This window comes from Oncorhynchus tshawytscha, unplaced genomic scaffold (assembly GCF_018296145.1).
Source record: "Oncorhynchus tshawytscha isolate Ot180627B unplaced genomic scaffold, Otsh_v2.0 Un_scaffold_6196_pilon_pilon, whole genome shotgun sequence".
NCBI lineage: Eukaryota > Metazoa > Chordata > Actinopteri > Salmoniformes > Salmonidae > Oncorhynchus > Oncorhynchus tshawytscha.
Window position 1 is genome coordinate 264,432 of NW_024609747.1, and position 27,373 is coordinate 291,804.

Genomic DNA, 27,373 nt, shown 5'->3' on the forward strand with positions numbered 1-27,373 from the left:
CTAACCCTAACGGAGGAGAGGAGAGACCTAACCCTAACGGAGGAGAGGAGAGACCTAACCTAACCCTAACGGACGGAGGAGGAGACCTAACCCTAACGGAGGAGAGGAGAGACCTAACCCTAACGGAGGAGAGGAGAGACCTAACCCTAACGGAGGAGAGGAGAGACCTAACCCTAACGGAGGAGAGAGACCTAACCCTAACGGAGGAGAGGAGAGACCTAACCCTAACGAGAGGAGAGACCTAACCCTAACGGAGGAGAGACCTAACCCTAACGGAGGAGAGGAGAGACCTAACCCTAACGGAGGAGGAGAGACCTAACCCTAACGGAGAGGAGAGACCTAACCCTAACGGAGGAGGAGAGACCTAACCCTAACGGAGGAGAGACCTAACCCTAACGGAGGAGGAGAGACCTAACCCTAACGGAGGAGAGGAGAGACCTAACCCTAACGGAGGAGAGGAGAGACCTAACCCTAACGGAGGAGAGGAGAGACCTAACCCTAACGGAGGAGAGGAGAGACCTAACCCCGGACGGAGGACCCTAACGGAGGAGAGACCTAACCTAACCTAACGGAGAGAGAGACCTAACCCTAACGGAGGAGAGGGAGACCTAACCTAACCTAACGGAGAGGAGAGACCTAACCCTAACGGAGGAGAGGAGAGACCTAACCCTAACGGAGGAGAGGAGAGACCTAACCCTAACGGAGGAGAGGAGAGACCTAACCCTAACGGAGGAGAGGAGAGACCTAACCCTAACGGAGGAGAGGAGAGACCTAACCCTAACGGAGGAGAGGAGAGACCTAACCCTAACGGAGGAGAGGAGAGACCTAACCCTAACGGAGGAGAGGAGAGACCTAACCCTAACGGAGGAGAGGAGAGACCTACCCTAACGGAGGAGAGGAGAGACCTAACCCTAACGGAGGAGAGGAGAGACCTAACCCTAACGGAGGAGAGGAGAGACCTAACCCTAACGGAGGAGAGGAGAGACCTAACCCTAACGGAGGAGAGACCTAACCCTAACGGAGGAGAGAGACCTAACCCTAACGGAGGAGAGACCTAACCCTAACGGAGGAGGAGAGACCTAACCCTAACGGAGGAGAGGAGAGACCTAACCCTAACGGAGGAGAGGAGAGACCTAACCCTAACGGAGGAGAGGAGAGACCTAACCCTAACGGAGGAGAGGAGAGACCTAACCCTAACGGAGGAGAGAGAGAGACCTAACCCTAACGGAGGAGAGGAGAGACCTAACCCTAACGGAGGAGAGAGCCTAACCCTAACGGGAGGAGAGACCTAACCCTAACGGAGGAGAGGAGAGACCTAACCCTAACGGAGGAGAGGAGAGACCTAACCCTAACGGAGGAGAGGAGAGACCTAACCCTAACGGAGGAGAGGAGAGAGACCTAACCCTAACGGAGGAGAGGAGAGACCTAACCCCAACGGAGGAGAGGAGAGACCTAACCCCCTAACGGAGGAGAGGAGAGACCTAACCCTAACGGAGAGGAGAGACCTAACCCTAACGGAGGAGAGGAGAGACCTAACCCTAACGGAGGAGAGGAGAGACCTAACCCTAACGGAGGAGAGGAGAGACCTAACCCTAACGGAGGAGAGGAGAGACCTAACCCTAACGGAGGAGAGGAGAGACCTAACCCTAACGGAGGAGAGGAGAGACCTAAACCTAACGGAGGAGAGGAGAGACCTAACCCTAACGGAGGAGAGGAGACCTAACCCTAACGGAGGAGAGAGAGACCTAACCCTAACGGAGGAGAGGAGAGACCTAACCCTAACGGAGGAGGAGAGACCTAACCCTAACGGAGAGGAGAGACCTAACCCTAACGGGAGGAGAGACCTAACCCTAACGGAGGGAGAGACCTAACCCTAACGGAGGAGAGGAGAGACCTAACCCTAACGGAGGAGAGGAGAGACCTAACCCTAACGGAGGAGAGAGACCTAACCCTAACGGAGGAGAGGAGAGACCTAACCCTAACGGAGGAGAGGAGAGACCTAACCCTAACGGAGGGGACCTAACCCTAACGGAGGAGGAGACCTAACCCTAACGGAGGAGAGGAGAGACCTAACCCTAACGGAGGAGAGGAGAGACCTAACCCTAACGGAGGAGAGGAGAGACCTAACCCTAACGGAGGAGAGGAGAGACCTAACCCTAACGGAGGAGAGGAGAGACCTAACCCTAACGGAGGAGAGGAGAGACCTAACCCTAACGGAGGAGAGGAGAGACCTAACCCTAACGGAGGAGAGGAGAGACCTAACCCTAACGGAGGAGAGGAGAGACCTAACCCTAACGGAGGAGAGGAGAGACCTAACCCTAACGGAGGAGAGGAGAGACCTAACCCTAACGGAGGAGAGGAGAGACCTAACCCTAACGGAGGAGAGGAGAGACCTAACCCTAACGGAGGAGAGGAGACCTAACCCTAACGGAGGAGAGAGAGACCTAACCCTAACGGAGGAGAGGAGAGACCTAACCCTAACGGAGGAGAGGAGAGACCTAACCCTAACGGGAGGGAGACGGAGGAGAGACCTAACCCTAACGGAGGAGAGGAGAGACCTAACCCTAACGGAGGAGAGGAGACCTAACCCTAACGGAGGAGAGGAGACCTAACCCTAACGGAGAGAGGAGAGACCTAACCCTAACGGAGGAGAGGAGAGACCTAACCCTAACGGAGGGAGGAGAGACCTAACCCTAACGGAGGAGAGGAGAGACCTAACCCTAACGGAGGAGAGGAGAGACCTAACCCTAACGGACGGAGGAGACCTAACCCTAACGGAGGGAGGAGACCTAACCCTAACGGAGGAGAGGAGAGACCTAACCCTAACGGAGGAGGAGAGACCTAACCTAACGGAGGAACGGAGGAGAGGAGAGACCTAACCCTAACGGAGGAGAGGAGAGACCTAACCCTAACGGAGGAGAGGAGAGACCTAACCCCTAACGGAGAGAGACCTAACCCTAACGGAGGAGAGGAGAGACCTAACCCTAACGGAGGAGAGGAGAGACCTAACCCTAACGGAGGAGGAGAGACCTAACCCTAACGGAGGAGAGGAGAGACCTAACCCTAACGGAGGAGAGGAGAGACCTAACCCTAACGGAGGAGAGGAGAGACCTAACCCTAACGGAGGAGAGGAGAGACCTAACCCTAACGGAGGAGAGGAGAGACCTAACCCTAACGGAGGAGAGGAGAGACCTAACCCTAACGGAGGAGAGGAGAGACCTAACCCTAACGGAGAGAGACCTAACCCTAACGGAGGAGAGGAGAGACCTAACCCTAACGGAGGAGAGGAGAGACCTAACCCTAACGGAGGAGAGGAGAGACCTAACCCTAACGGAGGAGAGGAGAGACCTAACCCTAACGGAGGAGGAGAGACCTAACCCTAACGGAGGAGAGGAGAGACCTAACCCTAACGGAGGAGAGGAGAGACCTAACCCTAACGGAGGAGAGGAGAGACCTAACCCTAACGGAGGAGAGGAGAGACCTAACCCTAACGGAGAGAGGAGAGACCTAACCCTAACGGAGGAGAGGAGAGACCTAACCCTAACGGAGGAGAGGAGAGACCTAACCTAACGGAGGAACCCTAACGGAGGAGAGGAGAGACCTAACCCTAACGGAGGAGAGGAGAGACCTAACCCTAACGGAGGAGAGGAGAGACCTAACCCTAACGGAGGAGAGAGAGAGACCTAACCCTAACGGAGGAGAGACCTAACCCTAACGGAGGAGGAGAGACCTAACCTAACGGGAGGAGGACCTAACCTAACGGAGAGGAGAGACCTAACCCTAACGGAGGAGAGGAGAGACCTAACCCTAACGGAGGAGAGGAGAGACCTAACCCTAACGGAGGAGAGGAGAGACCTAACCCTAACGGAGGAGAGGAGAGACCTAACCCTAACGGAGGAGAGGAGAGACCTAACCCTAGAGGAGGAGAGGAGAGACCTAACCCTAACGGAGAGGAGAGACCTACCCTAACGGAGGAGAGGAGAGACCTAACCCTAACGGAGGAGAGGAGAGACCTAACCCTAACGGAGGAGAGGAGAGACCTAACCCTAACGGAGGAGAGGAGAGACCTAACCCTAACGGAGGAGAGGAGAGACCTAACCCTAACGGAGGAGAGGAGACCTAACCCTAACGGAGGAGAGGAGAGACCTAACCCTAACGGAGGAGAGGAGAGACCTAACCCTAACGGGAGGGAGAGACCTAACCCTAACGGAGGAGAGGGAGACCTAACCCTAACGGAGGGAGGAGAGACCTAACCCTAACGGAGGAGAGGAGAGACCTAACCCTAACGGAGGAGAGGAGAGACCTAACCCTAACGGAGGAGAGGAGAGACCTAACCCTAACGGAGGAGACCTAACCCTAACGGAGGAGAGACCTAACCCTAACGGAGGAGAGGAGAGACCTAACCCTAACGGAGGAGAGGAGAGATAACCCTAACGGAGGAGAGGAGAGACCTAACCCTAACGGAGAGACCTAACCCTAACGGAGGAGGAGAGACCTAACCCTAACGGAGGAGGAGAGACCTAACCCTAACGGAGGGAGGAGAGACCTAACCCTAACGGAGGAGAGACCTAACCCTAACGGAGGAGGAGACCTAACCCTAACGGAGGAGAGGAGAGACCTAACCCAAACGGAGGAGAGGAGCGACCTAACCCTAACGGAGGAGAGGAGAGACCTAACCCTAACGGAGGAGAGGAGAGACCTAACCCTAACGGAGGAGAGGAGAGACCTAACCCTAACGGAGGAGAGGAGAGACCTAACCCTAACGGAGGGAGGAGAGACCTAACCCTAACGGAGGAGGAGAGACCTAACCCTAACGGAGGAGAGGAGAGACCTAACCCTAACGGAGGAGAGGAGAGACCTAACCCTAACGGAGGAGAGGAGAGACCTAACCCTAACGGAGGAGAGACCTAACCCTAACAGAGGAGAGGAGAGACCTAACCCTAACGGAGGAGAGGAGAGACCTAACCCCAACGGAGGAGAGGAGAGACCTAACCCTAACGGAGGAGAGGAGAGACCTAACCCTAACGGAGGAGAGGAGAGACCTAACCCTAACGGAGGAGAGGAGAGACCTAACCCTAACGGAGGAGAGGAGAGACCTAACCCTAACGGAGGAGAGGAGAGACCTAACCCTAACGGAGGAGAGGAGAGACCTAACCCTAACGGAGGAGAGGAGAGACCTAACCCTAACGGAGGAGAGGAGAGACCTAACCCTAACGGAGGAGAGGAGAGACCTAACCCTAACGGAGGAGAGGAGAGACCTAACCCTAACGGAGGAGAGACCTAACCCTAACGGAGGAGAGGAGAGACCTAACCCTAACGGAGGAGAGGATAGACCTAACCCTAACGGAGGAGAGGAGAGACCTAACCCTAACGGAGGAGAGGAGAGACCTAACCCTAACGGAGGAGAGGAGAGACCTAACCCTAACGGAGGAGAGGAGAGACCTAACCCTAACGGAGGGAGAGACCTAACCTAACCCTAACGGAGGAGACCTAACCCTAACGGAGGAGAGGAGAGACCTAACCCTAACGGAGGAGAGGAGAGACCTAACCCTAACGGAGGGAGGAGCGACCTAACCCTAACGGAGGAGAGGAGAGACCTAACCCTAACGGAGGAGAGGAGAGACCTAACCCTAACGGAGGAGAGACCTAACCCTAACGGAGGAGAGGAGAGACCTAACCCTAACGGAGGAGAGGAGAGACCTAACCCTAACGGAGGAGAGGAGAGACCTAACCCTAACGGAGGAGAGGAGAGACCTAACCCTAACGGAGGAGAGGAGAGACCTAACCCTAACGGAGGAGAGGAGAGACCTAACCCTAACGGAGGAGAGAGAGACCTAACGGAGGAGACCTAACCCTAACGGAGGAGAGGAGAGACCTAACCCTAACGGAGGAGAGGAGAGACCTAACCTAACGGAGGAGAGGAGAGACCTAACCCTAACGGAGGAGAGGAGCCCTAACCTAACGGAGGAGAGGAGAGACCCCTAACGGAGGAGAGGAGACCTAACCCTAACGGAGGAGAGGAGAGACCTAACCCTAACGGAGGAGAGGAGAGACCTAACCCTAACGGAGGAGAGGAGAGACCTAACCCTAACGGAGGAGAGGAGAGACCTAACCCTAACGGAGGAGAGGAGAGACCTAACCCTAACGGAGGAGAGGAGAGACCTAACCCTAACGGAGGAGAGGAGAGACCTAACCCTAACGGGAGAGGAGAGACCTAACCCTAACGGAGGAGAGGAGAGACCTAACCCTAACGGAGGAGAGGAGAGACCTAACCCTAACGGAGGAGAGGAGAGACCTAACCCTAACGGAGGAGAGGAGAGACCTAACCCTAACGGAGGAGAGGAGAGACCTAACCCTAACGGAGGAGAGGAGAGACCTAACCCTAACGGAGGAGAGGAGAGACATAAACCTAACGGAGGAGAGGAGCGACCTAACCCTAACGGAGGAGAGGAGCGACCTAACCCTAACGGAGGAGAGGAGCGACCTAACCCTAACGGAGGAGAGGAGAGACCTAACCCTAACGGAGGAGAGGAGAGACCTAACCTAACCTAACCTAACGGAGGAGAGGAGAGACCTAACCCTAACGGAGGAGAGGAGAGACCTAACCCTAACGGAGGAGAGACCTAACCCTAACAGAGGAGAGGAGAGACCTAACCCTAACGGAGGAGAGGAGAGACCTAACCCTAACGGAGGAGAGGAGAGACCTAACCCTAACGGAGGAGAGGAGAGACCTAACCCTAACGGAGGAGAGGAGAGACCTAACCCTAACGGAGGAGAGACCTAACCCTAACGGAGGAGCGACCTAACCCTAACGGAGGAGAGGAGCGACCTAACCCTAACGGAGGAGAGGAGCGACCTAACCCTAACGGAGGAGAGGAGAGACCTAACCCTAACGGAGGAGAGACCTAACCCTAACGGAGGAGAGGAGAGACCTAACCCTAACGGAGGAGAGGAGAGACCTAACCCTAACGGAGGAGAGGAGAGACCTAACCCTAACGGAGGAGAGGAGAGACCTAACCCTAACGGAGGAGAGGAGAGACCTAACCCTAACGGAGACCTAACCCTAACGGGAGGAGACCTAACCTAACGGAGGAGAGAGACCCCTAACGGAGGAGAGACCTAACCCTAACGGAGGAGAGGAGAGACCTAACCCTAACGGAGGAGAGGAGAGACCTAACCCTAACGGAGGGAGGAGAGACCTAACCCTAACGGAGGAGAGGAGAGACCTAACCTAACGGAGGAGAGGAGAGACCTAACCCTAACGGAGGAGAGGAGAGACCTAACCCTAACGGAGGAGAGGAGAGACCTAACCCTAACGGAGGAGAGGAGAGACCTAACCCTAACGGAGGAGAGGAGAGACCTAACCCTAACGGAGGAGAGGAGAGACCTAACCCTAACGGAGGAGAGGAGAGACCTAACCCTAACGGACGGAGGAGAGGAGAGACCTAACCCTAACGGAGGAGAGGAGAGACCTAACCCTAACGGAGGAGAGGAGAGACCTAACCCTAACGGAGGAGAGGAGAGACCTAACCCTAACGGAGGAGAGGAGAGACCTAACCCTAACGGAGGGAGGAGAGACCTAACCCTAACGGAGGAGAGGAGAGACCTAACCCTAACGGAGGAGAGAGAGACCTAACCCTAACGGAGGAGAGAGGAGAGACCTAACCCTAACGGAGGAGAGGAGAGACCTAACCCTAACGGAGGAGAGGAGAGACCTAACCCTAACGGAGGAGAGGAGAGACCTAACCCTAACGGAGGACGGAGGAGAGACCTAACCCTAACGGAGGAGAGGAGAGACCTAACCCTAACGGAGGAGAGGAGAGACCTAACCCTAACGGAGGAGAGGAGAGACCTAACCCTAACGGAGGAGAGGAGAGACCTAACCCTAACGGAGGAGAGGAGAGACCTAACCCTAACGGAGGAGAGGAGAGACCTAACCCTAACGGAGGAGAGGAGAGACCTAACCCTAACGGAGGAGAGGAGAGACCTAACCTAACGGAGGAGACCTAACCTAACGGAGGAGAGGAGAGACCTAACCCTAACGGAGGGAGGAGAGGAGAGGAGAGACCCCTAACGGAGGAGAGGAGAGACCTAACCCTAACGGAGGGAGGAGAGACCTAACCCCTAACGGAGGAGAGGAGAGACCTAACCCTAACGGAGGAGAGACCTAACCCTAACGGAGAGGAGAGACCTAACCCTAACGGAGGAGAGACCTAACCCTAACGGAGGAGAGACCTAACCCTAACGGAGAGGAGAGACCTAACCCTAACGGAGGAGAGGAGAGACCTAACCCTAACGGAGGAGAGGAGAGACCTAACCCTAACGGAGGAGGGAGACCTAACCCTAACGGAGAGGAGGAGACCCCTAACGGAGGAGAGACCTAACCCTAACGGAGGAGAGACCTAACCCTAACGGAGCAGAGACCCAACCCTAACGGAGGAGAGGAGAGACCTAACCCTAACGGAGGAGAGACCTAACGGAGGAGAGACCTAACACTAACGGAGGAGAGACCTAACCCTAACGGAGGAGACCTAACCCTAACGGAGGAGAGGAGAGACCTAACCCTAACGGAGGAGAGGAGAGACCTAACCCTAACGGAGGAGAGGAGAGACCTAACCCTAACGGAGGAGAGGAGAGACCTAACCCTAACGGAGGACGGAGGAGGAGAGACCTAACCCTAACGGAGGAGAGACCTAACCCTAACGGAGGAGAGGAGAGACCTAACCCTAACGGAGGAGAGGAGAGACCTAACCCTAACGGAGGAGAGACCTAACCCTAACGGAGAGAGAGGAGAGACCTAACCCTAACGGAGGAGAGGAGAGACCTAACCCTAACGGAGGAGAGGAGAGACCTAACCCTAACGGAGGAGAGGAGAGACCTAACCCTAACGGAGGAGAGGAGAGACCTAACCCTAACGGAGGAGAGGAGAGACCTAACCCTAACGGAGGAGGAGAGACCTAACCCTAACGGAGGAGGAGAGACCTAACCCTAACGGAGGAGAGGAGAGACCTAACCCTAACGGAGGAGAGGAGAGACCTAACCCTAACGGAGGAGAGGAGAGACCTAACCCTAACGGAGGAGAGGAGAGACCTAACCCTAACGGAGGAGAGGAGAGACCTAACCCTAACGGAGGAGAGGAGAGACCTAACCCTAACGGAGGAGAGGAGAGACCTAACCCTAACGGAGAGAGGAGAGACCTAACCCTAACGGAGGAGAGAGGACGGAGGAGAGACCTAACCCTAACGGAGGGAGGAGAGACCTAACCCTAACGGAGGAGAGGAGAGACCTAACCCTAACGGAGGAGAGGAGAGACCTAACCCTAACGGAGGAGAGGAGAGACCGACCCCTAACCCTAACGGAGGAGAGGAGAGACCTAACCCTAACGGAGGAGAGGAGAGACCTAACCCTAACGGAGGAGAGGAGAGACCTAACCCTAACGGAGGAGAGGAGAGACCTAACCCTAACGGAGGAGAGGAGAGACCTAACCCTAACGGAGGGAGGAGAGACCTAACCCTAACGGAGGAGAGGAGAGACCTAACCCCTAACGGAGGACCTAACCCTAACGGAGGAGAGACCTAACCCTAACGGAGGAGAGGAGAGACCTAACCCTAACGGAGGAGAGGAGAGACCTAACCCTAACGGAGGAGGAGAGACCTAACCCTAACGGAGGAGAGGAGAGACCTAACCCTAACGGAGGAGAGGAGACCTAACCCTAACGGAGGGAGGAGAGACCTAACCCTAACGGAGGAGAGGAGAGACCTAACCCTAACGGAGGAGAGGAGAGACCTAACCCTAACGGAGGAGAGGAGAGACCTAACCCTAACGGAGGAGAGGAGACCTAACCTAACCCTAACGGAGGGAGGAGAGACCTAACCCTAACGGAGGAGAGGAGAGACCTAACCCTAACGGAGGAGAGGAGAGACCTAACCCCTAACGGAGAGAGGAACGGAGAGACCTAACCCTAACGGAGGAGAGGAGAGACCTAACCCTAACGGAGAGGAGAGACCTAACCCTAACGGAGGGAGGAGAGACCTAACCCTAACGGAGGAGAGGAGAGACCTAACCCTAACGGAGGAGAGGAGAGACCTAACCCTAACGGAGGAGAGGAGAGACCTAACCCTAACGGAGGAGACGGAGAGACCTAACCCTAACGGAGGAGAGGAGAGACCTAACCCTAACGGAGGAGAGGAGAGACCTAACCCTAACGGAGGAGAGGAGAGACCTAACCTAGACCTAACCCTAACGGAGGAGAGGAGAGACCTAACCCTAACGGAGGAGAGGAGAGACCTAACCCTAACGGAGGAGAGGGAGACCTAACCCTAACGGAGGGAGAGACCTAACCCTAACGGAGGAGAGGAGAGACCTAACCCTAACGGAGGAGAGGAGAGACCTAACCCTAACGGAGGAGAGGAGAGACCTAACCCTAACGGAGGAGAGGAGAGACCTAACCCTAACGGAGGAGAGGAGAGACCTAACCCTAACGGAGGAGAGGAGAGACCTAACCCTAACGGAGGAGGAGAGACCTAACCCTAACGGAAGAGACCTAACCCCTAACGGAGGAGAGACCTAACCCTAACGGAGGAGAGGAGAGACCTAACCCTAACGGAGGAGGAGAGACCTAACCCTAACGGAGGAGAGGAGAGGAGAGACCTAACCCTAACGGAGGAGGAGGACCTAACCCTAACGGAGGAGAGGAGAGACCTAACCCTAACGGAGGAGAGGAGAGACCTAACCCTAACGGAGGAGAGGAGAGACCTAACCCTAACGGAGGGAGGAGAGACCTAACCCTAACGGAGGAGAGGAGGACCTAACCCTAAGAGAGAGACCTAACCCTAACGGAGGAGAGGAGAGACCTAACCCTAACGGAGGAGAGGAGAGACCTAACCCTAACGGAGAGAGGAGAGACCTAACCCTAACGGAGGAGAGGAGAGACCTAACCCTAACGGAGGAGAGGAGAGACCTAACCCTAACGGAGGAGAGGAGAGACCTAACCCTAACGGAGGAGAGAGAGACCTAACCCTAACGGAGGAGGAGAGACCTAACCCTAACGGAGGAGAGGAGAGACCTAACCCTAACGGAGGGAGGAGAGACCTAACCCTAACGGAGGAGAGGAGAGACCTAACCCTAATGGAGGAGAGGAGAGACCTAACCCTAACGGAGGAGAGACCTAACCCTAACGGAGGAGAGGAGAGACCTAACCCTAACGGAGGAGAGGAGAGACCTAACCCTAACGGAGGAGAGGAGAGACCTAACCCTAACGGAGGAGAGGAGAGACCTAACCCTAACGGAGGAGAGGAGAGACCTAACCCTAACGGAGGAGAGGAGAGACCTAACCCTAACGGAGGAGAGGAGAGACCTAACCCTAACGGAGGAGAGGAGAGACCTAACCCTAACGGAGGAGAGGAGAGACCTAACCCTAGGAGAGGAGAGGAGGGAGGAGAGACCTAACCCTAACGGAGGAGAGGAGAGACCTAACCCTAACGGAGGAGAGGAGAGACCTAACCCTAACGGAGGAGAGGAGAGACCTAACCCTAACGGAGGAGAGGAGAGACCTAACCCTAACGGAGGAGAGGAGAGACCTAACCCTAACGGAGGGAGGAGAGACCTAACCCTAACGGAGGAGAGGAGAGACCTAACCCTAACGGAGGAGAGGAGAGACCTAACCCTAACGGGAGGAGAGGAGAGACCTAACCCTAACGGAGGGAGAGACCTAACCCTAACGGAGGAGAGGAGAGACCTAACCCTAACGGAGGAGAGGAGAGACCTAACCCTAACGACCTAACCCTAACGGAGGAGAGACCCTAACCCTAACGGAGGAGAGGAGAGACCTAACCCTAACGGAGGAGAGGAGAGACCTAACCCTAACGGAGGAGAGGAGAGACCTAACCCTAACGGAGGAGAGGAGAGACCTAACCCTAACGGAGGAGAGGAGAGACCTAACCCTAACGGAGAGGAGGAGAGACCTAACCCTAACGGAGGAGAGGAGAGACCTAACCCTAACGGAGGAGAGGAGAGACCTAACGGAGGAGAGGAGAGACCTACCCTAACCCTAACGGAGGAGAGGAGAGACCTAACCCTAACGGAGGAGAGGAGACCTAACCCTAACGGAGGAGAGGAGAGACCTAACCCTAACGGAGGAGAGGAGAGACCTAACCCTAACGGAGGAGAGGAGAGACCTAACCCTAACGGAGAGACCTAACCCTAACGGAGGAGAGGAGAGACCTAACCCTAACGGAGGAGAGGAGAGACCTAACCCTAACGGAGGAGAGGAGAGACCTAACCCTAACGGAGGAGAGGAGAGACCTAACCCTAACGGAGGAGAGGAGAGACATAACCCTAACGGAGCTCTGAGACTAAAAAAACAGTATTGGTTGTTTAAAGTAACTTCTTTGCTGTTGTAATTTCGCAAACAGAAAAAAAGTTTCACCATTACGGATTCCAGCTTTAAAACTGGCTTATAACCCGCAATCTGATTGAATCATAGGTTTAAATTGACCGGGGTTATACTGTGGACATGAATGGATTGTACTGTCTAGTGCAGTCACTTGGCCAGGGTTATACTAAGGACATGACTGTACTGTCTAGTGTAGTCACTTGGCCAGGGTTATACTAAGGACATGACTGTACTGTACTGTCTAGTGTAGTCACTTGGCCAGGGTTATACTAAGGACATGACTGTACTGTACTGTCTAGTGTAGTCACTTGGCCAGGACATGACTGTACTGTATAGTGTGGTATATATGCATGTAGTTACTTGGCCAGGCCGTGGATGCAGCCGGCCAGGTCCTTGGTCATCACACCACTCTCCACGATCTCCACACACACCCTCTCCAGAGTCTGGGAGAACCTACAGGTCAACAGGGGTTAGGGTTAGTTACCTACAGGGGTCAATGAGACAACAGCATGTTAAGTATATTACAGGTTTTAGTAGTTATTGATCAAATCAAATGTTATTTGTCACATGCGCCAAATACAACAGGTGAAATGCTTACTTACAAGCCCTTAACCAACAATGCAGTTTTAAGAAAAATAAGTGTTAAGTAAAAAATAGATTAAAAAATAACAAATTCTTAAAGAGCAGCAGTAAAATAACAGTAGCGAGGTTATATACTGGGGGTACCGGTACAGAGTCAATGTGCAGTGGCACCGGTTAGTCGAGCAGCGTGAAAGAGGGGGTGGGGGAGACAATGCAAATAGTCTGGGTAGCCATTTGATTAGATGTTCTGGAGTGTTATGGCTTGGGGGTAGAAGCTGCTAAGAAGTATTTTGGACCTAGACTTGGTGCTCCGCTACCGCTTGTCGTGCAGTAGCAGAGAGAACAGTCTATGACTAGGGTGGCTGGAGTCTTTGGCAGTTGTTAGGGCCTTCCTCTGACACCGCCTGGTATAGAGGTCCTGGATGGCAGGAAGCTTGGCCCCAGTGATGTACACACTAACCACTGTAGTGCTTTGCGGCAGGAGGCCGAGCAGTTGCCATACCAGGCAGTGATGCAACCAGGATACTCTCGATGGTGCAGCTGTAGAACTTTTTGAGGATCTGGGGACCCATGCCAAATCTTTCTAGTCTCCTGAGGGAGAATAGGCTTTTTGTCGTGCCCTCTTCACAACTGTCTTGGTGTGTTTGGACCATGATAGTTCGTTGGTGATGTGGACACCAAGGAACTTGAAGCTCTCAACCTGCTCCACTACAGCCCCGTCGATGAGAATGGGGGTGTGCTCAGTCCTCCTTTTTCTGTAGTCCACAATCATCTCCTTTGCCTTGATCACGTTGAGGGAGAGGTTGTTATCCTGGCACCACACGGTCAGGTCTCTGACCTCCCAATAGGCTGTGTCATCATTGTCAGTGATCAGGCCTACCATTGCTGTGTCATCAGCAAATTTAATGATGGTGTTGGAGTCATGCCTAGCTGTGCGGTCATGAGTGAACAGGGAGTACAGGAGGGGACTAAGTATACACCCCTGAGGGGCCCCCGTGTTGAGGATCAGTGTGGCAGATGTGTTGTTACCTACCCTTACCACCTGGGGACAGCCTGTCAGGAAGTCCAGGATCCAGTTGCAGAGGGATGTGTTGAGTCCCAGGGTCCTTAGCTTAGTGATGAGCTTTGAGGGCACTATGGTATTGAACGCTGAGTTGTAGTCAATTAATAGCATTCTCACGTAGGTGTTCCTTTTGTCCAGGTGGGAAAGGCAGTGTGGAGATGAAATAGAGATTGCGTCATCTGTGGATCTGTTGGGGCGGTATGAAAATTGGAGTGGGTCTAGGGTTTCTGGGATAATGGTGTTGATGTGACCATGACCAGCCTTTCCAAGCTACAGACGTGAGTGCTACGGGTCGGTAGTCATTTAGGCAGGTTACCTGAGTGTTCTTGGGCAAAGGGACTATGGTCGTCTGCTTGAAACATGTTGGTATTACAGACTCAGTCAGGGACAGGTGGAAAATGTCAGTGAAGACACTTGCCAGTTGGTAGTGCATGCTCGGAATATATGTCCTGGTAATGTGAATGTACACGTCCTGGCCTTGTGAATGATGAGAGCGTAGCTGATGTGATGTACAGTCATCCGGAACAGCTGATGCTTTCATGCATGCTTCAGTGTTGCTATTCTCGAAGCAAGCATAGAAGTAATTTAGCTCGTCAGGTAGGCTTGTGTCACTGGGCAGCTCGTGGCTGTGCTTCCCTTTGTAGTCTGTAATAGTTTGCAAGCCCTGCCACATTCTATGAAAGTTGGGGCCAGTGTAGTACGATTCGATCTTAGTCCTGTATTGATGCTTTGCCTGTTTAATGGTTCGTCGGAGGGCATAACGGGATTTCTTATAAGCGCCCGGGTTAGAGTCCCGCTCCTTCAAAGTGGCAGCTCTACTCTTTAGCTTAGTCAGGATGTTGCCTGTAAATCCATGGCTTCTGGTTGGGGTATGTATGTACGGTCACAACATCATCAATGCACTTATTGATGAAGCCAGTGACTGATGTGGTGTATTCCTCAATGCCATTGGAAGAATCCCGGAACATATTCCTGTCTGTGCTAGCAAAACAGTCCTGTAGCGTAGCATCTACATCATCTTACCACATCCTTATTGACCGAGTCACTGGTGCTTCCTGCTTTAGTTTTTGCATTCAAGTCCCCGGCCACTAGCTAGCGCCACTTCTGGATGAGCGTTTTCCTGTTTGCTTATGGCCGTATACAGCTCATTGAGTGCGGACTTAGTGCCAGCATCGGTTTGTGGTGGTAAATAGACGCCTAAGAAAAATATAGATAAACTCTGTGTGGTCTACAGCTTATCGTGAGATACTCTACCTCAGGCGAGCAAAACCTTGAGACATCCTTAATATTAGATTTCGTGCACCAGCTGTTGTTTACAAATATACACAGGCCGCCACCCATTGTCTTACTGGAGGCAGCTGTTCTATCTTGCCGATGCAGTGTAAAAACACCAGCTGTATCTTATCCATGTCATCGTTCAGCCACGATTTGGTGAAACATAAGATGTTACAGTTTTTAATGTCCTGTTGGTAGCATATTCGCGATCGTAGCTTGTTTATTTTGTTATCCAATGATTGTACGTTGGCTAATAGGACTGATGGTAGCGGCAGATTACCCACTCGCCGTCAGTTCCTTACAAGGCACCCCAATATGTCGGCTTTCTCATGTTAATGACGTGGATTTGGGCCTTGTCGGGTGTCTGAATTAAATCCTTTGTGTTCGACTCATTAAAGAAAAAACTTTGTCCAGTACGAGGTGAGTAATCGATTTCCTCCTATCCAGACAGTGGCAGAAATATTGTGTCCAAAATAACTTACAAATAACGCGAAAAAAACACACAATAGCACAATTGGTTAGGAGGCCGTAAAACGGCAGCCATCTCCTCTGGCGTCACTTTTTCCACGAACATCAATAACTAATATAACAATATATTACAGGTCAGGGTTTTAGTAGTTATTGAGATATTACATGGTTTTAGTAGTTATTGAGATATTACAGGGTTTTAGTAGTTATTGAGATATTACGGGTTTTAGTAGTTATTGAGATATTACGGGTTTTAGTAGTTATTGAGATATTACAGGTTTTAGTAGTTATTGAGATATTACAGGTCAGCGTTTTAGTAGTTATTGAGATATTACAGGTTTTAGTAGTTATTGAGATATTACAGGTTTTAGTAGTTATTGAGATATTACGGGTTTTAGTAGTTATTGAGATATTACAGGGTTTTAGTAGTTATTGAGATATTACGGGTAAGCTTTTAGTAGTTATTGAGATATTACAGGGTTTTAGTAGTTATTGAGATATTACGGGTTTTAGTAGTTATTGAGATATTACGGGTTTTAGTAGTTATTGAGATATTACAGGTCAGGGTTTTAGTAGTTATTGAGATATTACGGGTTTTAGTAGTTATTGAGATATTACAGGTCAGGGTTTTAGTAGTTATTGAGATATTATGGGTTTTAGTAGTTATTGAGATATTACAGGGTTTTAGTAGTTATTGAGATATTACGGGTTTTAGTAGTTATTGAGATATTACGGGTTTTAGTAGTTATTGAGATATTACAGGGTTTTAGTAGTTATTGAGATATTACATGGTTTTAGTAGTTATTGAGATATCACAGGGTTTTAGTAGTTATTGAGATATTATGGGTAAGCGTTTTAGTAGTTATTGAGATATTACAGGGTTTTAGTAGTTATTGAGATATTACAGGGTTTTAGTAGTTATTGAGATATTACAGGTCAGCGTTTTAGTAGTTATTGAGATATTACAGGTCAGCGTTTTAGTAGTTATTGAGATATTACAGGTCAGCGTTTTAGTAGTTATTGAGATATTACAGGTCAGCGTTTTAGTAGTTATTGAGATATTACAGGGTTTTAGTAGTTATTGAGATATTACAGGTTTTAGTAGTTATTGAGATATTACAGGTCAGCGTTTTAGTAGTTATTGAGATATTACAGGGTTTTAGTAGTTATTGAGATATTACAGGGTTTTAGTAGTTATTGAGATATTACAGGTCAGCGTTTTAGTAGTTATTGAGATATTACAGGTCAGCGTTTTAGTAGTTATTGAGATATTACAGGGTTTTAGTAGTTATTGAGATATTACAGGTTTTAGTAGTTATTGAGATATTACAGGTCAGCGTTTTAGTAGTTATTGAGATATTACAGGGTTTTAGTAGTTATTGAGATATTACATGGTTTTAGTAGTTATTGAGATATTACATGGTTTTAGTAGTTATTGAGATATTACATGGTTTTAGTAGTTATTGAGATATTACAGGGTTTTAGTAGTTATTGAGATATTACAGGGTTTTAGTAGTTATTGAGATATTACGGGTAAAGCGTTTTAGTAGTTATTGAGATATTACAGGTCAGCGTTTTAGTAGTTATTGAGATATTACAGGTCAGCGTTTTAGTAGTTATTGAGATATTACAGGGTTTTAGTAGTTATTGAGATATTACAGGTTTTAGTAGTTATTGAGATATTACAGGTCAGCGTTTTAGTAGTTTTATTGAGATATTACAGGGTTTTAGTAGTTATTGAGATATTACAGGTCAGCGTTTTAGTAGTTATTGAGATATTACAGGGTTTTAGTAGTTATTGAGATATTACATGGTTTTAGTAGTTATTGAGATATTACATGGTTTTAGTAGTTATTGAGATATTACATGGTTTTAGTAGTTATTGAGATATTACAGGGTTTTAGTAGTTATTGAGATATTACAGGGTTTTAGTAGTTATTGAGATATTACGGGTAAGCGTTTTAGTAGTTATTACCTGATGAGGTCTGGGTTTCCATCCAGTTTCCCTCGGTGTTCCAGCCCTCTGGTCCAGGCAAAGATACTGGCGATGGGGTTGGTGCTGGTGGGTCGGCCCTACAGGACGAGAGAGGACAGTGCCCTGTTTTTATCTGCCGCTAACATGCATCCTTCGTCCTGTCACGACTGTCCTGTGAGGATCCGACTGGATCAGATCAGCTTGGCAATGGATGACAGAAATCAGACCCTCTCACCCACAGAGGGGGGGGGGACTGCTGGGGGGTTAACACCTCACGCCCAATTGTAAATTAAAGGAGAGAACATCCCTCTCCAAATTCACACAGGAATGTTCAACACAGAGACTTTTCCCACTGAAACTTTAACAAAGAATGTGGAGAATGGTCAGAGGCGAGCTATAGAAAACTAATGTGATATGGGTTGTTATTTTGTGATGTCATAAAAAATACTGTAACTTCAAAAGTATATACACTTCATTTACAAAATCTCCATCCTTTACATTGTGAACAATGATGAAAGTATTTATGTTAAGATATTAATGTGATTTTAGGAGCCATAAGAGATCATTTGTCTCCTATAAACTTTGCACAGTAAGTAGCCACGCCCGAGTGAGGTCAGCGAGTGTGTCAGTCTGACGGAACTGTCCCTTTTGACCAGAAATTACATAAAATTATTGGTAATGAAATGAACATTTAGACCAGAGAGGCGTGTAGTTGCAGCTGACGTCCAAAGTGGTTCGAACTCTGAATATCAACGAGGTAGAGGCGAGAGGAGGCGAGAAGCTCACGGATAATGACTGGTACGGCTGATTAGCTGTCCTAAGTAAAGTATCTAGAGAAGCACATTTAAGTGGGACCATTCTACTTCTCTTCAAACTGTCGTATTCTACTGCTCTCATCACCCTTGTGAACCATCAACAAGGCTGGCTAGCCTATCTTCAAAGAAGCAGCTTCCAGAGCGAATGGAAGGAGAATAAACTCTGTATTTGTTCAGGACGACACGACAAGTCACTGGGCAGAAAATAGCAACAGTGGAAGAGACGGGTGAACCCTCTTGGACAATCAGAGCCTTACAAGCGTGCCGCGGAAAGGCTCAACAACCTTCCTATGAAGGACCTGGTTCTGACAGAGATCCATGGCAAACTAAGGAATTTACACATAAAAACATGAGTGCTTTCTTACTCCAAATGGGCGGCGGTTCATGTGCAAAGTATATGATTACTGTGAGAGTAGTTCCTCCAATGTATCAACGGGTTAGGGTTAGGTTTACCCTAACCCAAAGTATATGATTACTGTGAGAGTAGTTCCTCCAATGTATCAACGGGTTAGGGTTAGGTTTACCCTAACCCAAAGTATATGATTACTGTGAGAGTAGTTCCTCCAATGTATCAACGGGTTAGGGTTAGGTTTACCCTAACCCAAAGTATATGATTACTGTGAGAGTAGATCCTCCAATGTATCAACGGGTTAGGGTTAGGGTTACCCTAACCCAAAGTATATGATTACTGTGAGAGTAGTTCCTCCAATGTATCAACGGGTTAGGGTTAGGGTTACCCTAACCCAAAGTATATGATTACTGTGAGAGTAGTTCCTCCAATATATCAACGGGTTAGGGTTAGGGTTACCCTAACCCAAAGTATATGATTACTGTGAGAGTAGATCCTCCAATGTATCAACGGGTTAGGGTTACCCTAACCCAAAGTATATGATTACTGTGAGAGTAGATCCTCCAATGTATAAACGGGTTAGGGTTACCCTAACCCAAAGTATATGATTACTGTGAGAGTAGATCCTCCAATGTATCAACGGGTTAGGGTTACCCTAACCCAAAGTATATGATTACTGTGAGAGTAGTTCCTCCAATGTATCAACGGGTTAGGGTTAGGGTTACCCTAACCCAAAGTATATGATTACTGTGAGAGTAGTTCCTCCAATGTATCAAATCAAATCAAATCAAATTTTATTTGTCACATACACATGGTTAGCAGATGTTAATGCGAGTGTAGCGAAATGCTTGTGCTTCTAGTTCCGACAATGCAGTAATAACGAACAAGTAATCTAACTAACAATTCCAAAAAAAACTACTGTCTTATACACAGTGTAAGGGGATAAAGAATATGTACATAAGGATATATGAATGAGTGATGGTACAGAGCAGCATAGGCAAGATACAGTAGATGATATCGAGTACAGTATATACATATGAGATGAGTATGTAAACCAAGTGGCATAGTTAAAGTGGCTAGTGATACATGTATTACATAAGGATGCAGTCGATAATATAGAGTACGGTATCTACGTATGCATATGAGATGAATAATGTAGGGTAAGTAACATTATATAAGGTAGCATTGTTTAAAGTGGCTAGTGATATATTTACATCATTTCCCATCAATTCCCATGATTAAAGTGGCTGGAGTAGAGTCAGTGTCATTGACAGTGTGTTGGCAGTAGCCACTCAATGTTAGTGGTGGCTGTTTAACAGTCTGATGGCCTTGAGATAGAAGCTGTTTTTCAGTCTCTCGGTCCCAGCTTTGATGCACCTGTACTGACCTCGCCTTCTGGATGACAGCGGGGTGAACAGGCAGTGGCTCGGGTGGTTGATGTCCTTGATGATCTTTATGGCCTTCCTGTAGCATCGGGTGGTGTAGGTGTCCTGGAGGGCAGGTAGTTTGCCCCCGGTGATGCGTTGTGCAGACCTCACTACCCTCTGGAGAGCCTTACGGTTGAGGGCGGTGCAGTTGCCATACCAGGCGGTGATACAGCCCGCCAGGATGCTCTCGATTGTGCATCTGTAGAAGTTTGTGAGTGCTTTTGGTGACAAGCCGAATTTCTTCAGCCTCCTGAGGTTGAAGAGGCGCTGCTGCGCCTTCCTCACGATGCTGTCTGTGTGAGTGGACCAATTCAGTTTGTCTGTGATGTGTATGCCGAGGAACTTAAAACTTGCTACCCTCTCCACTACTGTTCCATCGATGTGGATGGGGGTGTTCCCTCTGCTGTTTCCTGAAGTCCACAATCATCTCCTTAGTTTTGTTGACGTTGAGTGTGAGGTTATTTTCCTGACACCACACTCCGAGGGCCCTCACCTCCTCCCTGTAGGCCGTCTCGTCGTTGTTGGTAATCAAGCCTACCACTGTTGTGTCGTCCGCAAACTTGATGATTGAGTTGGAGGGCGTGCGTGGCCACGCAGTCGTGGGTGAACAGGGAGTACAGGAGAGGGCTCAGAACGCACCCTTGTGGGGCCCCAGTGTTGAGGATCAGCGGGGAGGAGATGTTGTTGCCTACCCTCACCACCTGGGGGCGGCCCGTCAGGAAGTCCAATACCCAGTTGCACAGGGCGGGGTCGAGACCCAGGGTCTCGAGCTTGATGACGAGCTTGGAGGGTACTATGGTGTTGAATGCCGAGCTGTAGTCGATGAACAGCATTCTCACATAGGTATTCCTCTTGTCCAGATGGGTTAGGGCAGTGTGCAGTGTGGTTGAGATTGCATCGTCTGTGGACCTATTTGGGCGGTAAGCAAATTGGAGTGGGTCAAGGGTGTCAGGTAGGGTGGAGGTGATATGGTCCTTGACTAGTCTCTCAAAGCACTTCATGATGACGGATGTGAGTGCTACGGGGCGGTAGTCGTTTAGCTCAGTTACCTTAGCTTTCTTGGGAACAGGAACAATGGTGGCCCTCTTGAAGCATGTGGGAACAGCAGACTGGTATAGGGATTGGTTGAATATGTCCGTAAACACACCGGCCAGCTGGTCTGCGCATGCTCTGAGGGCGCGGCTGGGGATGCCGTCTGGGCCTGCAGCCTTGCGAGGGTTAACACGTTTAAATGTCTTACTCACTTCGGCTGCAGTGAAGGAGAGACCGCATGTTTTCGTTGCAGGCCGTGTCAGTGGCACTGTATTGTCCTCAAAGCGGGCAAAAAAGTTATTTAGTCTGCCTGGGAGCAAGACATCCTGGTCCGTGACTGGGCTGGGTTTCTTCCTGTAGTCCGTGATTGACTGTAGACCCTGCTACATGCCTCTTGTGTCTGAGCCGTTGAATTGAGATTCTACTTTGTCTCTGTACTGGCGCTTAGCTTGTTTGATAGCCTTGCGGAGGGAATAGCTGCGGGTTAGGGTTACCCTAACCCAAAGTATATGATTACTGTGAGAGTAGTTCCTCCAATGTATCAACAGGTTAGGGTTACTCTAACCCGAAATATATGATTACTGTGAGAGTAGTTCCTCCAATGTATCAACAGGTTAGGGTTAGGGTTACCCTAACCCAAAGTATATGATTACTGTGAGAGTAGTTCCTCCAATGTATCAACGGGTTAGGGTTACCCTAACCCAAAGTATATGATTACTGTGAGAGTAGTTCCTCCAATGTATCAACGGGTTAGGGTTACCCTAACCCAAAGTATATGATTACTGTGAGAGTAGTTCCTCCAATGTATCAACAGGTTAGGGTTAGGGTTACCCTAACCCAAAGTATATGATTACTGTGAGAGTAGTTCCTCCAATGTATCAACGGGTTAGGGTTAGGGTTACCCTAACCCAAAGTATATGATTACTGTGAGAGTAGTTCCTCCAATGTATCAACGGGTTAGGGTTACTCTAACCCAAAGTATATGATTACTGTGAGAGTAGTTCCTCCAATGTATCAACGATAAGTGTCTCTCTCTCTCTCTCTCTCCATCTCCTTTGTAACAAGTTGTGTCAGTACGCTAGGGACCTGTTCCTAATGTATTAAGTGTGTGTGTTTATCCTGTGTTATCATTTAGTTAGCTGGTAAATAAATTATTAAACCAATTTGTGTAGTACTGAATCATAAGTAAGGCTGGGTTTTTTGCAGATGCAGGTTACGACTGTTCAGAATGATGATATGACACGAGGTTATGATTAATACGTTGGTTTATGATAGGTAAACCCTTTAGATTTTAATTCGGGAGATGGTAACTATTTAAACAACCGCTTTCATGGTGCCTCAAATTCCTAATGAGTTAATTGTTACATGTTTAATTTATTCGGGTAACAATTAAACATAGTTGATTAGATAAATAACAGGCAATAGAATAATGAAAGTAAAGTCACGACAATCCTGATCCTGCCCATTTTACAATATAATAGAATAATATAATAGAATAATATATATCAAAATATATACAGTACCAGTCAGAAGTTTGGACATCGACCCATTCAAGGGTTTTTCTTTATTTGTACAATTTTCTACATTGTAGAATAATAGTGAAGACTATGAAATAACACATGGAATCATGTAGTGACCAGAAAAGTGATAAAGAAATCAAAATATATTTTGTATTTCAGATTCTTCAAAGTAGTCAACCTGTGCCTTATGTGTTATTTCATAGTGTTGATGTCTTCACTATTATTCTACAATGTAGAAAATAGTACAAATAAAGAAAAGCCTTGAATGAGTAGGTGTGTCCAAACTTTTGACTGGTGCTGTTTATATTCTTTTATCATCTAAAAATGTGGGTACAATCAGAATGAGGACAAGATCAGGACAAACAATTCATGTTAGAACCAGGTATAAACATGCCTAGTGAAATGGTTCTGGTAGCTCTACCATACAGGAGGATAGTTTTAACAGTGACATGGTGGTCTACCCTACAAGAGGAGAGGATATTTGTAACAGTTACTGGCTATGCAGCAGCATTAGCAATTAGACTGAATTTCCCACCAGCGTGGAAAGGTCCTAATGCTCAGTTGCTGGTTACCATGGCGTGAGTCAGGGATAGAATTAGGGTTAGAGGTTCCTTACCCTCTGGTGTTGGCGGTAGTGCCGTGTCACAGTGCCGTGGGCTGCCTCTGCCTCAATGGTCTTCCCATCAGGACACACCAACACTGACGTCATTAGACCCAGGGAACCAAAACCTATGCAACAACAACAAGAGGGTGTCTATGAGGACTGGCCACCCTTCATAGCCTGGTTCCTCTCTAGGTTCTGGCCTTTCTAGGGAGTTTTTCCTTACCACCTTCTACACCTGCATTGCTTGCTGTTTGGGGTTTTAGGCTGGGTTTGTGACATCATTTTGTGACATCAGCTGATGTAAGAAGGGCTTTATAAATACATTTGATTTGATTTGATATACTATTACAGGCACCCGACCAGGCCCAGATCCCAGTGATTCGCTGGAAAAGGAAATGGAGGTTTTGCGGAAAGAGATCAGGGTGCCTTGTGAGGATCAGGCGACGAGTGGCTAATCTGCCCTTGCCTTCCATCCTGCTAGCTAACGTTCAATCGCTGGGAAAATAAATCTAACAAACTGAAAACACGTACATCTTACCTACAGGACATTTATAACTGTAATATCTTATGTTTCACCGAGTCGTGGATGAACGGCGATATTAAGAACATACAACTGGCGGGTTATACACTATCGTCAGGACAGAACAGCAGCCTCGGGTAAGACATTTGTAATTTGTAAACAATAGCTGGTGCACAATATCTAAGGAAGTCTCAAGGTTTTGCTCGCCTGAGGTAGAGTATCACATGCATGATAAACTGTAGACCGCACTATCTACCTCTAGAGTTTTCATCTGTATTTTTCATAGCTGTTTACATACCACCACAGACCGAGGCTGGCACTAAAACCACACTAAATGAGCTGTATTCCACCATAAGCAAACAGAAAAGCGCTCATCCAGAGGCGGCGCTCCTAGTGATAACGAACAAGTTAGATTACTTGTTCGTTATTACTGCATTGTCGGAACTAGAAGCACAAGCATTTCGCTACACTCGCATTAACATCTGCTAACCATGTGTATGTGACAAATAAAATTTGATTTGATTTGATTTAGTGGCCGGGGACTTTAATGCAGGGAAAATTAATTCCGTTTCCCTAATTTCTATCAGCATGTTAAATGTGCAACCAGAGGGAAAAAAATTCTAGACCACCTTTACTCCACACACAGAGCCACGTACAAAGCTCTCCCTCGCCCTCCATTTGGCAAATATGACCATACTCTATCCTCCTGATTCCTGCTTACAAGCTAAAATTAAAGCAGGAAGCACCAGTAACTTGGTCTATAAAAAAGTGGTCAGATGAAGCGGATGCTAAGCTACAGGACTGTTTTGCTAGTACAGACAGGAATATGTTAAGGGATTATTCCGGTGACATTGAGGAATACACCACATCAGTCACTGGCTTTATCAATAAGTGCATCGAGGACGTCGTCAGTACAGGACTGTACGTACTCCGAGCATGCGCTGACCAAATGGCAAGTGTCTTCACTGACATTTTCAACCTCTCCCTGTCTGAGTCTGTAATACCAACAAGTTTCAAGCAGACTACCATAGTCCCTGTGCCCAAGAACACCAAGGTAACCTGCCTAAATGACTACTGACTCGTAGGACTCACGTCTGTAGCCATGAAATGCTTTAAAAGGCTACCCTTTGGGCATCGGTGTAAAAATACTTTAAAGTACGACTTATGTCGTTTTTTGTGGTATCTGTACATTACTTTACTATTTATATTTTTGGCAACTTTTACTTCACTACATTCGTAAAGAAAATAATGTACTTTTTACTCCATACATTTTCCTTGACACCCAAAAGTACTCGTTACATTTTGACAGGAAAATTGTCCAATTCACACACTTATCAAGATACCATCCCTGGTCATCCCTACTGCCACTGATCTGGAGGACTCACTAAACAGAGAACATCCCTGGTCATCCCTACTGCCTCTGATCTGGAGGACTCACTAAACAGAGAACATCCCTGGTCATCCCTACTGCCTCTGATCTGGAGGACTCACTAAACAGAGAACATCCCTGGTCATCCCTACTGCCTCTGATCTGGAGGACTCACTAAACAGAGAACATCCCTGGTCATCCCTACTGCCTCTGATCTGGAGGACTCACTAAACAGAGAACATCCCTGGTCATCCCTACTGCCTCTGATCTGGAGGACTCACTAAACAGAGAACATCCCTGGTCTACCCTACTGCCACTGGTGTGCCAGACTCACTAAACACAAATGCCTTGTTTGTAAATCATGTCTGAGTGATGGAGTGTGCCCCTGGCTATCCGTCAATAAAAGTACAAAAAAATACAATTGTGCCATCTGGTTTGCTTAATATAAGGAATTTGAAATAGTTTATCTTTTTACTTTTACTTTTGATACTTAAGTACATTGTTCCCCTGGCTATCCGTCAATAAAAAATAAACTACAATTGTGCCGTCTGGCTTAATATAAGGAATTTGAAATGATTTATACTTTTACTCAAGTATGACAATTTAGTACTTTTTCCACCACTGGATGTGGCTGGGGGTTGTAGCATTGCATTCACATGACCCATCAATTTAGACCAGTGTGTCTGGGTAAGTGTCATCTAATACTTATCACATGTTTTTATCTGGACACTTTCTTTTTAACTGGAATTGTTCCTTGATGTAGGCTACTACCACTTTTAGTCTTCATCTTTACTACACTACTCACTGTGAACAATGTTGAATGGGTGAAGAGAAAGGAGAGCTCTCCAGTAGGTACCAAAATATTCAAAGGCCCTTTTCTCAAAAGTGAGTTTACAAGTTAATCAACATTCAAAGCAGATGAAGTGTATGAAATACCATTTTGTAGCTCTGAGTATCTACTTTTATCCAATGTAAATAAAAAAAAGATAAAAATTTTTTTTTGCTACATAAGACCGATTTGAGCTGGTCAGTCACATTTAAACTTTTAATTTTTAATGTATTTTTTATATCTCAAAAAACATAATTCCACTTTGACAATACGGGGTATTGTGTGTAGGCCAGTGATACAAAATCGAAATTGTATTAATTTTAAATTCAGGCTGTAACTCTACAAAATGTGTAAAAAGTCAAGGGGTGTGAACACTTTCTGAAGGAACTGTACATCCAGACTTTCTGATGTGATTATACTTTAAGAGGACTCCTGCTAGCTACAAGGTGGACCTTTCTCAGCAATAAAAACATGAAACCCTTAGAAGTTAAGAGACAATATGAGATTATATTGGACGATGATTGGAACATATGTATGTACAGTTAGACTGTGGTTTCACCTTGAGCCAGTATGTCAGACTGAACGTTTTCATAATAATAATAACTATATTACTGTATGTATAAACAGTATATTATATATTAGTGTGGTCTCACATTGGGACAGTATGTCAGACTGAACAATTCCATTATGGTTTTATTATCATTATATATTATTACTGTATGTACAGTACCTGTCAAAAGTTTGCACACACCTACTCATTCAAGGGTTTTTCTTTATTTGTTAAAAAAAAATACATTGTAAAATATTAGTGAAGACATTAAAACTGTGAAATAAAACATATGGAATCATGTAGTAACCAAAAAAGTGTTAAACAAATCAAAATAGATTTTAGATTCTTCAAAGTATCCACCCTTTGCCTCGATGACAGCTTTGCACACTCTTGGCATTGTCTGAAACAGAATCATGAGGAATGCTTTTCCAAGGAGTTCCCACATATGCTGAGCACTTGTTGGCTGCTTTTCCATCACTCTGCGGTCCAACTTATCCCAAACCATCTCAATTGGGTTGAGGTCAGATGATTGTGGAGGCCAGGTCATCGGATGCAGCACTTCAATACTCTCCTTGGTCAAATAACCCTTACACAGTGTGGA

At 47.9% G+C, this 27,373-nt stretch overlaps 1 protein-coding gene across 1 annotated transcript in view; it reads right to left on the reverse strand.

Annotated features, from left to right (window-relative positions):
* Positions 1-27,373, reverse strand: part of LOC112240973 (isocitrate dehydrogenase [NADP], mitochondrial) — a 105,382-nt gene that overhangs the window by 35,183 nt on the left and 42,826 nt on the right. Inside the window, exons 6-8 of the mRNA XM_042317518.1 lie at positions 23,517-23,629; positions 17,758-17,855; positions 12,755-12,847 (exon numbers count right to left, since the gene is read on the reverse strand). Coding sequence (XP_042173452.1) covers positions 12,755-12,847; positions 17,758-17,855; positions 23,517-23,629 — 304 coding nt within the window. The remainder of the gene's footprint in view (positions 1-12,754; positions 12,848-17,757; positions 17,856-23,516; positions 23,630-27,373) is intronic.